Source organism: Balaenoptera acutorostrata, chromosome 6, assembly GCF_949987535.1.
Source record: "Balaenoptera acutorostrata chromosome 6, mBalAcu1.1, whole genome shotgun sequence".
NCBI lineage: Eukaryota > Metazoa > Chordata > Mammalia > Artiodactyla > Balaenopteridae > Balaenoptera > Balaenoptera acutorostrata.
In genome coordinates this window covers 61,961,501-61,976,071 of record NC_080069.1, presented here as the reverse complement: position 1 = coordinate 61,976,071, position 14,571 = coordinate 61,961,501, and the positions used below count along the sequence as shown (strand labels likewise).

The window sequence follows — 14,571 nt, the reverse complement described above, 5'->3', positions numbered from 1 at the left end:
TGACACAATTAGTGACATACCACAAAAATCTCCATATCTTAACATTCGGTACCAGGGACACTGTGATCACAACCTATCATACCAAGTCTGACTGTTCACCCAATACATGAGTTACTCTTATTTCTCTACACATCTTAATAATTCAGTTTAGAACCCTATCATCTGCATGTTCCAAAACTATTCTCTTTTAAGAGATACCTTTTAGGTCTTAACTATATTTCCATTAAAATATTCATATATTATCTAACTTTTATTTAAAAGAACAAGGACTCCAAGTAGCTCCAGGATTCACTTGGTGGCCCTCTTGTGACTCTGTATTAAAAAGTCATACTGCCTTCTATGTTAGTGTATCTCTTTCATTTTCATTTGGTTCTACAGAGGAGAGAAGGGATCATGCTATGACTTCGCAAAAACAAACAAACAAAATAAATTAACAAATAATATATGTACCTCCATGTACAGTAAGAAAATATAAATTAAAAAATAAGAAACAAATGGAAAATGTACATTAAGTTAAAACCCTATAATTGGAATCATACTAATTGGCAAAAAAAGGAAAGTGAAAAAACAGAAAAGAAAATCACTAAACAAGTTATGTAAACAATACTGAATTAAAACACTTAGCTAAAATAAACTGGTTGAGAAGAATTTTCAAGTCATATTCAAAGATTTCCATGACATCACAGTTTTTACTCATAAAGGTTGTCTTCTAAAAAAAAAATCTCTACAGGCCTCTACTCCTTATATTAGATTTTCAATATCATTTTTTAGCATTCAAATTTCAAATTTAAAGAGTATTCTAAAATTCAGATTTCTCAATAGCTGCTTCCTTGTTAGTGGAATGAATGAGCTTCCACTCCAGGACTATTTTTCAGGTTTGTTATGTGTTAGATTAATGAAACGATTCTGTTTTCTCTTTGAGAAACTGGAAACAGTAAACTATATATTTCTTTAAAATTTTGGAGACTAGTCCCCCAAAATGAGTGTTTTCTCTTCAAAAGTATATTCATTCCAGAGAGGTATGAATGTGCAGCGGTGAACACAGACTACAGGAAACCGTTCAAGCTGATGAAGGTTAGAAAGAGGAGGGTCAGCTAGTCCTACCTCCTCCCATAACCCCATTCTCTGATTCTGTTGTGTTTACACAGGTGGGCAGTGATTCAAGCAGCGTGGGATTTGGAATGGAGAAAGTGGGGAATCTGTAAGCTGCTGATAACAACAGTCTGAAATTTGTATTCATACAACCAACCTACAGTCACAAAACCCTTCATTCTCCCCCTTTCCCAAATGCCCCAAGATCAGATTTCAGGCATATTTAAAAAACCATAAAGTCCAGTCATTTGTAGTGAAGTGGATGGACCTAGAGTCTGTCATACAGAGTGAAGTAAGTCAGAAAGAGAAAAACAAATACCGTACGCTAACACATATATATGGAATTAAAAAAAAAAATGGTCATGGAGAACCGAGGGGCAGGACAGGAATCAAGATGCAGACGTAGAGAATGGACTTGAGGACACGGGGAGGGGGAAGGGTAAGCTGGGATGAAGTGAGAGAGTGGCATGGACATATATACACTACCGAATGTAAAAGAGATAGCTAGTGGGAAGTAGCCACATAGCACAGGGAGATCAGCTCGGTGCTTTGTGACCACCTAGAGGGGTGGGATAGGGAGGGTGGGAGGGAGACGCAAGAGGGAGGGGATATGGGGATATATGTATAGCTGATTCACTTTGTTATAAAGCAGAAACTAACACATCATTGTGAAGCAATTATACTCCAATAAAGATGTAAAAAATAAATTTTTTTAAAAATTGAAAAATTTAAAAAAAAGTCCAGTCTCCTGATGTTACTGTGAAGTCAAATGATTTGTCTAGGCTCACATTATGAGTCAAATTTCTGTGGAAGAGGCAACAACATCTTATCCCCTGTCAAAGGACCAGCACTAGAATAAATGCATTAGAATCATTCAGACATTTTTCCCTTATTTTAAAAAGAATGTAGGACTCCTGATTCTAAGTCTAGACCCTCTCCCACCTAGCCTCCCATACACATATGCACATTCACCAAAGCAAAACAGATGGCTGAGGCTTCAAGACCATCCTCCACACCCATCCCCTCTTACTCTCTCAAGTTTTATGCTTTGAAACATTTTTATCCTGTCCCACTCCTCTGGACATTCACTTTATCCTAAATAATTTCTACACCTATTAGTGTAAAAATAGCAAAATGTGACTAAACCCCTGAGAGTCCTACACCTCTCACTCCTGGGATATCATTGCAAACACAAACATCCCTTTAAAATAAAAAAGTTAAATCACAATTTTCAGTAGAAAAAAAATAATGAAAGAGGAACTATTTTAAAGAACTACAAAGCTTCAATATAATTACTTAGTGAAGGGCAGAATTCTCATAAGGAAGATCAGTCTTGGACTTTGTTCAGTGGATTTAACTTATCAAACACCTAAAGCAGTATGACAGGTCAGGGAAGCACATAGCATCCAGCCTAAAAAAAAGGCAGCAACGTTCGGGCATAATTATATACTAAAACTATGCCGCCCTAAAATTTTTGAAACAGTTTGATGAATTCTAGGTATATAGTGAGAGAAACCTCAGAGAGGCTTAATGATTCCTCATAGAACTCCTTTCAAAATTTAAAACTTTTAAAATTTTTAGAAGAAAAGGTCCCCAAAATAAGGATAATTTCATTCCTAAGAGCTTATGCTTTAAAGATTCTCTTGTGTTTATTTAAGAAATCCTTTTAACTTTATTACTGCTTGCTCAATAAGAGACAACTTGGTTCTATCCTAAGAAATAAGGGGAATGAAATAAAGCCATGTATGTAACTGAATGATTCCTAAAGGTTCTGATGAAAAAAATGTAGAAGAAAAAAAAGACGGACTCAGCAAGAAAATCTGCCAGCTATAAACTATTTTAATCTACTGGAGCAATTAATCAATCTGTAAATAAGGATTTTCAAGAATCTTTTTTGAAAGTTTTTTTTAGTAATTTACAATATATCCAGAGAGGTTGAATCACATTTATAAAAATCATTTCTCTAAAAAACAATAAAGAACATAATAACCTGGCTCCAGGTGTTTACCTTCTTCTTCAATTGGTAATATGCTGGTGTTTCTCCTCAAAGATAAAGAATCTTCATCTTCTTCATAATTTTCTTAAAATAAGAAAATTTTAGTAGTTATGTCTGTAATATAATCAAGCACTTGAATTTTTCAAACCCCGCTTTATTTATTTGAACACCTAAATGAGAGTTTGCTTTTTGTTAGGTAAACTTTTCATCAACCACATGTACTTAAAGTTCTGTTAATGGTACAAAGAAGTAATGAAGTTCTCCTGTGATTTGCCTCCCTCTCTCCTGGTCTGCGATTAGTAGTGTACAGCATAAATACCAGAATGGTCAACAGTCTGAGAAATGAAACACACTTTCAAACCAACAGCCTGACTTCTACCAATAAATACTTGCATCAGGGAGCTACATGAGGATTTCAGTAATTTTCAGAGATATTCATGTACAAACAGCTTATGAATGACATTTCTAAACGTGGAAATAGGAGTCTCATGGTCTACTGACTGAGCTAGCCAAGCCTACACATTGAATTAAAGTTGATTCCATCAAGGAAAGGGTGGGCATTTAGAAACATTATGGGGGTCACACACATAATCTAGGCAGAACGTATTTCCCCCTGAAGAGAAAATGTAGCAATGACATCCAAAAGTAAGGCAAGGATAGAAAGCAAATGACTGCACATGTTTCCAAATGAGAAGTGGTGACTGAATAAACAGGATAGAAATCTGCTTTATTCAGAAGCCCATTCTATAGTTAATGGATGCATCTCTGGTTCCAGTTAATCCCAACTTTATTAAATTCCCTTTTTATTTGGTTCATAATGAATAGTTAAGAAGAAAAGTGACTCTTTAAATAATTTCAGAATTAGAAAAAATACAAAATGATGTTAAGAGTCTAACTGAAAACCAGATTCATGTGGCCTTACCTTTGCTTACGCTTGCATTAACAGGAGACAAAACTGCATCTTTTGTGATGTCCTCCCGTGACGCGAGCTCAGCGTCCTGCTTTGTTCCTCTCCTCATTAACGTCAGGTGAACAGTCTGTCCTGTGTGTCGCAACACCTCTACTGCTTGTTGATTGGTAAAACCCTGAAGGTTTGTGCCATCTACCTATGATAAGAACAAGACATGTTAAAAATAAAAGGATAGTTGTATTACCAACCCACGAAACACACGGTTACTGCTTGACAGTAAGAACAAAATTGGGAATGAGTATTCCCCTAGGTGGGGGGATGGGCTAAAACCTGTCTGGGGACCAGTCCTGGCTCAGACGCACTGGAATCACGCAGGAGTGTTTCATCTGTTTTAATACAAACTAAGGGGTCTCACTTCCAGAAATTATGAGCCAGCGAGTCTAGAGAGGGGGCCAGGATTCTCCACCTTTTAAAATATTCTTTTATATTTCTTAGGGGATCCTAATGCACAGTCAAGTTTGGAAATCAGTACTAGGCAGGATACAGAGGTACAGAAGACAGTGAGGTAAGTGGTCACTGAGAGTGCTGAAGAATTCCGAAATCATACTTACACTGGCTTTAAAAAAAGAAAGATGACAAAACTACCTTCCTTTTTATTTCTTTGCCTCTTCAAAAAATATTTTCCCTTTTTCTAGTTCACAAATGACAAAACACTTGACGGTGTCCCTGTGACCTTTCCAAACTACAGATATGATCCCATCACCCCACCCGGCCTTTCGTAGAACACTCCTTGAGACAATGCTCCAAATTCTCAACATGGCTTAGGATGGCCGTGTCAACCCCACCTCCCATCACCAACCTCATCTTGCACGATGCTGCCTATTTCTCTGCACTCCAGCCCCAGAGGATCATTTCCATTTCTCTGACCTGCAGTGCTCCCTTCAGCCGTGAGGTCTTTGCAAGTTCTGTTCCCTCAGTCTAGACTCTCCGGACAGCCTGCTCCAGCCCATGCTCTTTCTTATCTATTTACTTAGAAAACGCCCATAAGTACTTTAGATCTCAGTTCTATAGTTATTTCCACAATTAAGCTATCTTGATGCCCCTGACTTTAGTCAAAGTCCCCTTTACCATTTCTCCTTCACAGAACTTTTCAGAAGTTTAATTTTACGTTTTCTGTCATTATTTGGTTTATTTCTGCATCCTCCAAGAGGACAGGCTCTGTGTGTCATCAAAACACAGTGCTGGGAATTCCCTCGCGGTCCAGTGGTTAGGACTCCACGCTCTCACTGCCAATGGCCCGGGTTCGATCCCTGGCCAGGGAACTAAGAGCCCACAGGCCGTGTGGCCACCAAAAAAAAAAAAAAAAAAAAAAAAACAGTGCTGTTCACACAGTAGATATTCACAAATGAGAAATGAGAAACTGACTCATACATCAAAGATTTATTTGGAAAGCAAATTATATTTTTGAATAAATAAATGCAGATTATGACACCTTATTTTTAAAAATACATAAAATTTAAAAACAGTTTGGAAAACTGGAACAATAAGTTTAATGTTGAAATTCAAAGTCACTGATATTCCTTTTGAATTGTGAAATGGCTGTAAAATGGCTATTAAGTGTCATGCTTTTCTGAGCACAGTGCTGACCACATTAGGCACTCAAATATTTACTAAATGAATGAGAACTACAATAAAGACCTAGATCAGTGATCTCCAAGATGAAGTACCCTTACTGCAGAGGTTTCTGGAAGAATATAATACAACTCTTAATTAAACATATCTTAAATCTTATTTGTTTTATACACACACATATATAATACATACATTAACTATGTATATAAAACAATATATATAATACATATAAAACAACATATATCATATATGAATCATATATCATATATGAATATATAGAGAGGAGAAAAGAGGAAGGAGAAAGGGGTAGTTTATAGATAGATAGATAGATAGATACAGATTTTTTTACCAATGGGAATATTCAATCAGAAACCTAGAGACCTCTGATCTAAATGATCAATTGGACTTCGGAAGTTACTTAGGTTTTGTATGATACTTTTGAGCTAAATGGCAACTTGCACATATGTGTCTAACACTCTCCTCTTTCCTCCCACCACCACCTTGTTGATTCCCTCTTGGAAAGACTAGTAAAAATATAATAACAGAGAAAACACCATAACAAAACTGGAAACAATGGAAGAAGACAAGTCCCTATACCAGTAACTTGGAGGAATTTCTATGAGGAATGGTCTGAACATGACGAGATTGAAGGCAGGCCAGCTGGATCTCTACATTTGAGGGAATAGTTTCTCTCGTCTGTAAGATGAAACTTCAGTAAAATCCAACAACTGCCCTTCATTAAAAGGAGAAAGTCACATGGTACACGTGGACCCTAACCAGTGATTCTAAAAACTACACCAAGTGCTAGAGGTCACACCAAACTGGGAGCATGGGGCAGCACAGAATTACATATGTGCAGTGAAGTCACACTATGCACACACATGCATACGCACACAACCCCAACTAACTCCTGGTTACACAACACACACAGAAAACAATCTCTTACTATAGAGAGCCAACGTTCCCCATTGTGGTTTCCTGGTTTCCTCTCTATTCTATTAATCTACAAGTGAAATGGACTAAATTTAAACTTTCCCCTTCCTTCTTGCTTTGTCAATTCCTGAATTATTTGTACAAAAATCCATCTCAACTCCCTTTTGTACAAGCACAGGTCTCACTGAGATCTCTGAGAATAACTAAAGGTCACAAGAATAAAATACCACAGTCCAAGAGAAGGCAAGTGCCCTGAAGCATCAGTACAAACATCTTCCAATGAGACTGTCACTGCAGTGAACAGGAAAAAAGGTATTTTCTGAAATTTCCCTTCAAAGGAATTCATAATTCATTATATTGATGGAAATAGGGATTATATGTACAAAGAAGGAACAAGTATCTACTAAAAAAGAAAAAGAAAACTGTTACAATGAAGGCAGTCAACAGGATTTTAAATACTGCAAAAACAAAGTCAAGGAATGGAAGACAGGAATATGCAATTTTCCCGTATTTCAGAGGACAAGAATAAATAGATAAAAATGGTCAGGGAAATAAGACTGAAGACATAATGTGGCTGATCTAGAAAATCAATGTAATTGTGAAAAGAAATACAAGGAGAAGAGAATAATTGAGGAAAAAATAATCAAAGAAATGATTAGTAGATAAAGAAATTTGCCTCTATAAATCAGAGGTATATGAAAAACTAGGGGAAAAAAACTAACACTGGACATATCATGGTTAAATTCTTAGATTTCAAAAATCAAAAGAAAAAAATCTATCAGCATGTAGGCAACAGAGTGAGCAGGTTATCCTCTGTGAAAGAAATTACAAACCCCAAATTTTATATTCAGTGTTAACATATGTGAAAATGGAAATTATGTTTGAGATGCTATGATTATTTATATCCTATACCGTGTTGTGAGATGGCCACCATGCAGAAATTTAAACTAACTGGTCAAGAATTATAATTTGTACACATTTAGGGCATAAATGGGCTGGGTTGTTAGAGATTAGGAAAAATTTAAAGGAGGTTTGTTTTGTTTTTTTCTAGAGAGAAGAGTGCTGTAAGTCCCCACTCCACCTAGATGTTTAGCCTTTGACCACAAGTCAGAAGAGCTGTGTCACATGTTGTAGGGAAGAAGGTAGTAGATTGTGTCTAGCTCTGTAAGGAGGTTAAGGGAGAGGCTGTTTAACTGCTCTGAAAGTGAAGCAAGAGAAAATTGCTATTATGTTGAGAACTGCTCAACAGCCTAACTCTGTCTGGGCACAGACCAGAAGAGGACCACACACACACACAGACACACAGACACACACACACAGACACACACACACACACAGACACACACACACACACACACACACACACACGAGACAGCCAGGCTGGAGCCATCTTGAAACCTACCCAAGAGTACCCCTAGGGAATAACGGTACCCCAAAGAGAGAATCTATGGAGCAGAATGCTGAGAAACCAGGGCCAAAGGGAAGAAGAGTCAGTCAGATGAAAAAAATCCACCATCTGTCATGGAAAGTTCAAATATCTCCACGAGGATCTCTCAGGAATCCAAGAAGGAACCCTAAATGACAGTCAGTTTTGAATATCCTCCAGGTTCACTCAGTACAAAGCCATCTTACAACAGTGTCAGTCAAGGATGAAGTGTCTTACTGTCTTTTCCTCTCTTCCTTCTCTCACCTTTTACACTGGTAAGAGTCAGAAAGCACAATGAGAAGGTGAGGGAGGAAAAGAAAAGCTAGGTAGGGAAGACATACCGGAGAGTGCATTCTCTATCCCTACGTAAGCCATCAGTTCATAGCAGGCTTCTGGGAGGCCAGGGAGGCAGTCTGAAATTAGATTATTATTTAGGATGGGAAATTTTTAATACTAAATTGGGGTTGTATTTGGTGATTTTTGATTGGCCATAGGGCATTTTACTCTCTAAGAACAATGTGTTAAGTCATGGCACTTGCCTAAGATTTCTTCCAGGGAAAAGGGAAGACCCTTCCCTATAAAAAAATTAAAAGAGAGTTGATGACAAAATTTCCAAGGTTGTTTAAGATTGTCCCCCCTAAGTCTTCCTTATGCAAAGTCTATGTTATCCCCAGCCAAATCATCCAAGTGTGCAAAGGCAACAGAAGAGGTTATCAGACAGAAAAGGTTCAGAAAGTCTACCAACACATTCTTTCATTTAAAATTTACTAAAAAAACACTTTAGCTGACTAAGAGATTAATCAGATTTAAAATTCAACGTAAGAAAATCGTGGCATACAAGATCCAGTGCTGAGTAATAAAATAAGTACAACTCAAATCTAAATAATACTATTACAGCAGAGTCAAATGTTTCAAGTCTTGATCCATAAAAGATATCCAAAGTGGTGTGTAATACAGTTATTTATATTGGCAAGAAACTATAAACAACATAACTCTCCATGAGTAAGGGTTACTTAAGTATATTGTGACAGATTTATATGTGCTGATATGACTATACCTCCCAGGTATATTTCTAAGTAAAATAAACAATAAAAAGGTATAAACTAATATGATCCTTTTAAATGTAGATACATGGAAATTTTCTGAAAATTTAAATCATAAACTATTAAGAGTGGTTTCTACGAGAAGGGTTTCTTTAAGCCATGTTCACATTTTATATTCTTTAGGCTTCAAAGACAAAAATTAATCTAAGAGAAATGAACACGTTATTTACTCTCAGGGTAGTAAAGAAAAGGAGAAAAATCGCAACGCTGAGGTGCCATAAAAATTCTTAACATGCACAGAACTTAGGCTGTAAGTTTTCAGCTGCAATAGATTTTTATGGCTCAATTTTTAAATTCAGTTTCACTAAGAAAAATCGAATGTATATGATTTTGTCTACTTAGTAGCAATAAAGTTCATTATGTAAAGGGAAAAAAAACCACATTTTTCCCTTTTTCTGAAAACCTGATGACCTGAATTGAAAACTATATTCCTTACACAAATGTCAGAGATGGTCGGGACTAGCACAGAAGAAGTTGCTATAATGGGATAATTACGGACTTTTAAACCTAGACTTCGGTTCAAATTTCTCAGTATCTTCATCTGTAATATGAGAATAATGGTACCCACTTTCCCAAAATTACAGCGCATGGCACTTTGTACTGGAAAGATACTCAGAAACTGGTATTATTATTAATAAAGTGACGAGGTGATTAATAAACATGAAAACCCCAAGCCCTATGGGAGCAGTTTCTGATCAACATAATTACACCCATCATACATATGAGACAAGGTCACCAAAACCTACATCAGGGCTCAGGCCATCTGTGATCCCTCAATATCACAGGAAGAGAGTTAAGAGGTGGCTTCAGACCCAATTGTACCAGAGACAAAAGTGCTGTGGAACTAGGTGCAATGGCAGTAAATTGCCTATGTGCTATCTCAAGGAGAGATCCAACATCCTCATAACGTGCAGTGCAGATACCGCAATTAACAGGTGCAATAAGTAACGGGAGAAATCCTAGTTAGAACAAATGGAAAAGCCCAGCTCCTTAGCACACTCAATCTAGCTGGCCAAGCCCTCCTCCAACATGGCCTATACCTATACACACATACAAAACTTGGGACTATTAACAAAGTCACAGAATACCAAAGGCAACACTTGATACCTTTCCTTATTTATCAACATATGCTTGTTTAATATTTTTTTAAATCAGATGTTAATTCTATACTGCTTTTATCAAGGATCTCTGTACACCAATCTAAAAAAATGAGTATATGATTTTATCTAATGACAAGGTTGGTCAACTTTAAAAAAAATAGTCCTTTTATTAAATAATTCCTATACAGAATACCAATATATAATGTGGAAAAAAAAGTCTCTATTCCCCGCCCCGTAATGTCTACAGTGAAACTCTAGGGGTCAACAGAGCACAATTTGTAAAATAGGAATCTTATAACAAAAGAGTTAATGTTTCAAAATAATACATCCTCAAAATAGTAGGAAATAATTTCTTAATCTTCTCACCACCTCAACAATTACAAAATAAAAACAGAGTATAGTTCCAAATAGCTGCTGCTAGGACAAAATTGAAAAAAAAAATCAAACACAGCAGTTGTGAAAAGCAACTAGTGTGAAGAACTAGTGTGAAGAACTTTCCTACTCGTATCTCAAAAGCCCACAAGATGATGGTATTTTGCACAAAATTAATGCATGATCAAAAGTACTGCATGATGTTCCTTAAAAGTCAAGGTGCTTCCAACTTTGAAGTAAGAGAATGTTGCTAAAAATTAAAAATCATAACATTGATGACAGCAAAGACAGTGATTTTATTGAAAGCAAGAAAATACTTCAGAAGAAGGGTGCTTCCGCTTTTGAGTCAAAAATTTCCTTTAGCACTGATCTTGTCTAAGCAAAATTATATTTGAGATTCCACTTATATAAGAATGAAAATAATGACAAGCTTGAAAGGAAGCTTTTGTGAGACTTAAATGTGTAATCATTTCAGACCCTCAATAAATATCTGCTTAATTAAACTGTACTTATGTGCCAAGCATACTATGTATTTTAAATAAATAACTCATTTGGTTTTCCTAAAAATCATACAAGGGAAGTATCTTTATCCCAATTTTGTAGGTTAAGGAATCTTGCTTCTTGCTAAATGGTTAAACATGGAACTATACGATCCAGCATCTCCACTCCTAAGTATACACCCAGGAGAAATGAAAACATACATCCACACAGAAGTTTGTACACGAATGTTCACAGTGGCATTGTCCATAATATCCAAAAAGTGGAAACAACTCAAATGTCCATCAACTAATGAATGGATAAATAAAATGTGGTATGTCTATACAATGGAATATTATTCAGCTATAAAAAGAAATTAAGAATTGACACATGCTACAATGTAGATGAACCTTGAAAACATCATGCTAAGCAAAAGAAGCAAATCACAAAGGACCACCTATTGAATGATTCCATTTACATGAAATGTCCAGAATAGGCAAATCTATTGAGATAGGAAGTAGATTGGTAGTTGTGTAGGGCTGGGAGGATGGAGGAATTAGGAAGTAACTGCTAATGGGATGGAGTTTCTTTTAAAGGTAATGAAAATGTTCTAAAATTGATTGTGATCATGAACGCACAACTGTAAAGATACTAAAAGCTTCTGAATCATACACTTTAAATGGGCAAATTGTATGTTCTGTGAGTTATATCTCAAGAATGCTGGTTTTTAAAAAAGCTTTCTATTGGATTCAAATATATAGCCTGGGGGGCAAGTACATTAGCTATATATTCAATTTTTAATTCTTTATCAGATATGGATTTAGAATATGTATATATTCACTCTCTCCCTCTTTTTCTCCAAAATAAAAAAAAGTAAAGTAGTTAATTTTCATTGTATGTTAAAATAGAGATACAACAGGAAAGCTCTTTTCCAGGATATGACCAGCTTAGGTGGCACGCACAACTTGGTCTTTAGAGCAGATTTCAAGAGGTAAACAGGTGTAGTTAGGAGTTTTATAGAACAAAGTTCAAGAACAGTCACAGAGTTGCAATGTAGAAGCAAAGAGCAGAGACTGATAAAGGACATCTCTATCTTTTTGTTAAATGTGAAAGAAAACACAAAACATAAAATTTACTGTCTTATCCATTTTTAAGTATATAGTTCAGTAGTGTTAAGTATATTCATGTTGTCATACGATACATCTCCAGAACATTTTCATCTTGCAAAACTGAAATTATACCCATTGAACAACTTCTCCCCATTTCCCCCTCTAACCAGCCCCTCACAACAACTGTTCTACTTTCTATTGCTATGACTTTTTGTGCCTGGCTTATTTCACTTAGCATAATGTTCTCAAGGTTTTGTTGTAGAATGTGACAGAATTTCCTTCTTTATAAGACTAAATAATATTTTGTTGTATGTATATACCACATTTTGTTTATCCATTCATCTGCAGATGGACCTCTGGGTCACTTACTCATCTTAGCTCTTGTGAATAATGCTGCAGTGAACAAGGACTCTTCTATCTTAACTACTATTAAGATCCCAAGGCGAAAACAGAGACTTCATTACACATAAACAAATATATATTAAGATAAATCAGCATTCCCCAAAATGTACTCCAAAGAATATTAATATATGTTTGAGGGAAGAAAGAACATGATTACAAAAGTTTAGGAACCTCTGAGGTAAAAGAGTTAAACAAGTTTCTTTACTGGGAAACTTCTCAGTTTTTGAGTTTTCAATGTGCATTGTGGATCCCTAAGAAACGATATCACAGGCAGTTTTTCCTAAACTTATTTAACCAGAAAGCCCTTGATGCAGGGTCTCTGGGATTCATGTTCTGAGAAGTAGTTAGGGTAGTCCAGTTTCCACTGAACACTGAACTGAAAGTTGGATTCTTTTATACTACCTTGAATAGCTATATGGTCAAAACATACTAATGTTACTAGGATACAATTATGAGCTTGATCTAATCAAGAGGATCTGGCTTTATTTCTTTTATTCCTTTATAGTCTTACAGCTAAAAGGAGCCCTGGTCATGGTGCCAACAAAAATAGTGTCATTCTGCTGACGTAAAAAAATGCACACAACCCAATTTCAGATTCAAGTACACTAAAAGTGATAATGTCTGGTCTTTAGTTTTGGAGCATCTGCAGCTAAAATACAAGTATGAGTATTAATGTACCAAACTCATTAAAACCAGAAAGCAGATGTACCAGCAGTTATTCAAGAAAGTGTCCCACCTTTAGAAATGGCATCAATAAAGCTTCTATCCAATGCTCTGACTTCCACAAAATAATGAGTAATTGTGATGACAGCTCAAACCACCAAAGCAAGCTTCAATTAGTATAGAGCTACCTGTAGTTCTCAAAACTGCGTGAACTAGGAGAATGCATCTCTCAACCATGAAAATTAACAAAGCTGTTATTAAATGTGTACTTACTGCTATAATTTGGTCTCCAATTTGGATTCTTCCATCATGTTCAACAGCACTGCTCTTTGTAATGCTCTTTACAAAGATTCCTGAAGGTTCTAAGATTAGAAATAGGTTTGTTTTTGCTTTGTTTTGCTTTACTATTTACAAAGCACACTCAAACAATACCCATCCTCCATTCTCCAAATATAAAATCCTAATTCTGCACAGATATAAATCAACCAACCACACAAAGAAACCCACTAGTAGAAACTTACGCTACAGAAAAAGACAATGGTTTTGTCTGTCTGAAATAAAATAACAGAGTCGCCTGCACTAAATTATTCCTAAGGAAGATTTCCATCAGTTTATGACAATCTAAAAATACATTATGTTGATTCAATATTTCATAAGACAAAGATATTGGAGGCAATTGCCAAGATGAAAGATATAGAATATTAATGTTTAAAAACTACCTAATTTTTTATCTCCAATGTAACCAGCAATGGTAATTCCTAATCCTTGGACATTTTTAGTGAGTTCTACATCAAATGTCTCATTTTCTTCACTTTTCTGAGTAGAAGCATCAACCTAAAATAAAATTGATAAATAAGCATACACATAAATAAACATGTAAACAAACAAGATAATCTTTTTTAAGCCACAATCTTTAGAAATAACATGATGTAATTGGGTGTTAGAGAACGCAGCTAGAAAATTATAGAGTAGGATTACTCCTTCAATCTTGACAACTTGGACTGAGCATCACATTTTTACTCAGAAGGAATGTCAGGAGTAGAGCTGAACACCCCCAGCAGAGAAATATATTATTGTCTGTGCATGCAAAATGTAAAAAATTAAACAGTTTCTTATTAACAAATTCTATTTTCAGGGATGGCTCATCTTCATTTTTGAAGAAGTTAGGATGTAATACAGTTAAAATAACTCATACTTTGAATCCCCATCAACAAGTTCAAATCTAGCTTTGCCACTGAATTTTTCTAAGCATCACTTTGCTCAACTGTCTATCAGGAATAAGAACAAGTCCAGCTAACAATTACTGAGCAGTTTCTATATAACAGACACCTGTCATGTCTCAACTCATTTACTCCT

The 14,571-nt window shown here is 35.8% G+C and overlaps 1 protein-coding gene across 13 annotated transcripts in view; it reads right to left on the bottom strand.

Annotated features, from left to right (window-relative positions):
* The window catches only part of MPDZ (multiple PDZ domain crumbs cell polarity complex component), a 173,196-nt gene that overhangs the window by 91,878 nt on the left and 66,747 nt on the right, over window positions 1–14,571 (bottom strand). For 9 of the 13 annotated variants that reach the window (XR_009008557.1, XM_057547814.1, XM_057547822.1 and 6 more), the window contains exons 9-12: window positions 13,935–14,049; window positions 13,489–13,577; window positions 4,011–4,194; window positions 3,083–3,172 (exon numbers count right to left, since the gene is read on the bottom strand). Coding sequence is in view for 12 of the 13 variants with exons in the window: in XM_057547814.1 (XP_057403797.1) it covers window positions 3,083–3,172; window positions 4,011–4,194; window positions 13,489–13,577; window positions 13,935–14,049 (478 nt within the window). In the remaining variant the exon portion in view is untranslated. The remainder of the gene's footprint in view (window positions 1–3,082; window positions 3,173–4,010; window positions 4,195–13,488; window positions 13,578–13,934; window positions 14,050–14,571) is intronic. The other 4 variants (XM_057547816.1, XM_057547818.1, XM_057547823.1 and 1 more) reach the window with 1 other exon arrangement.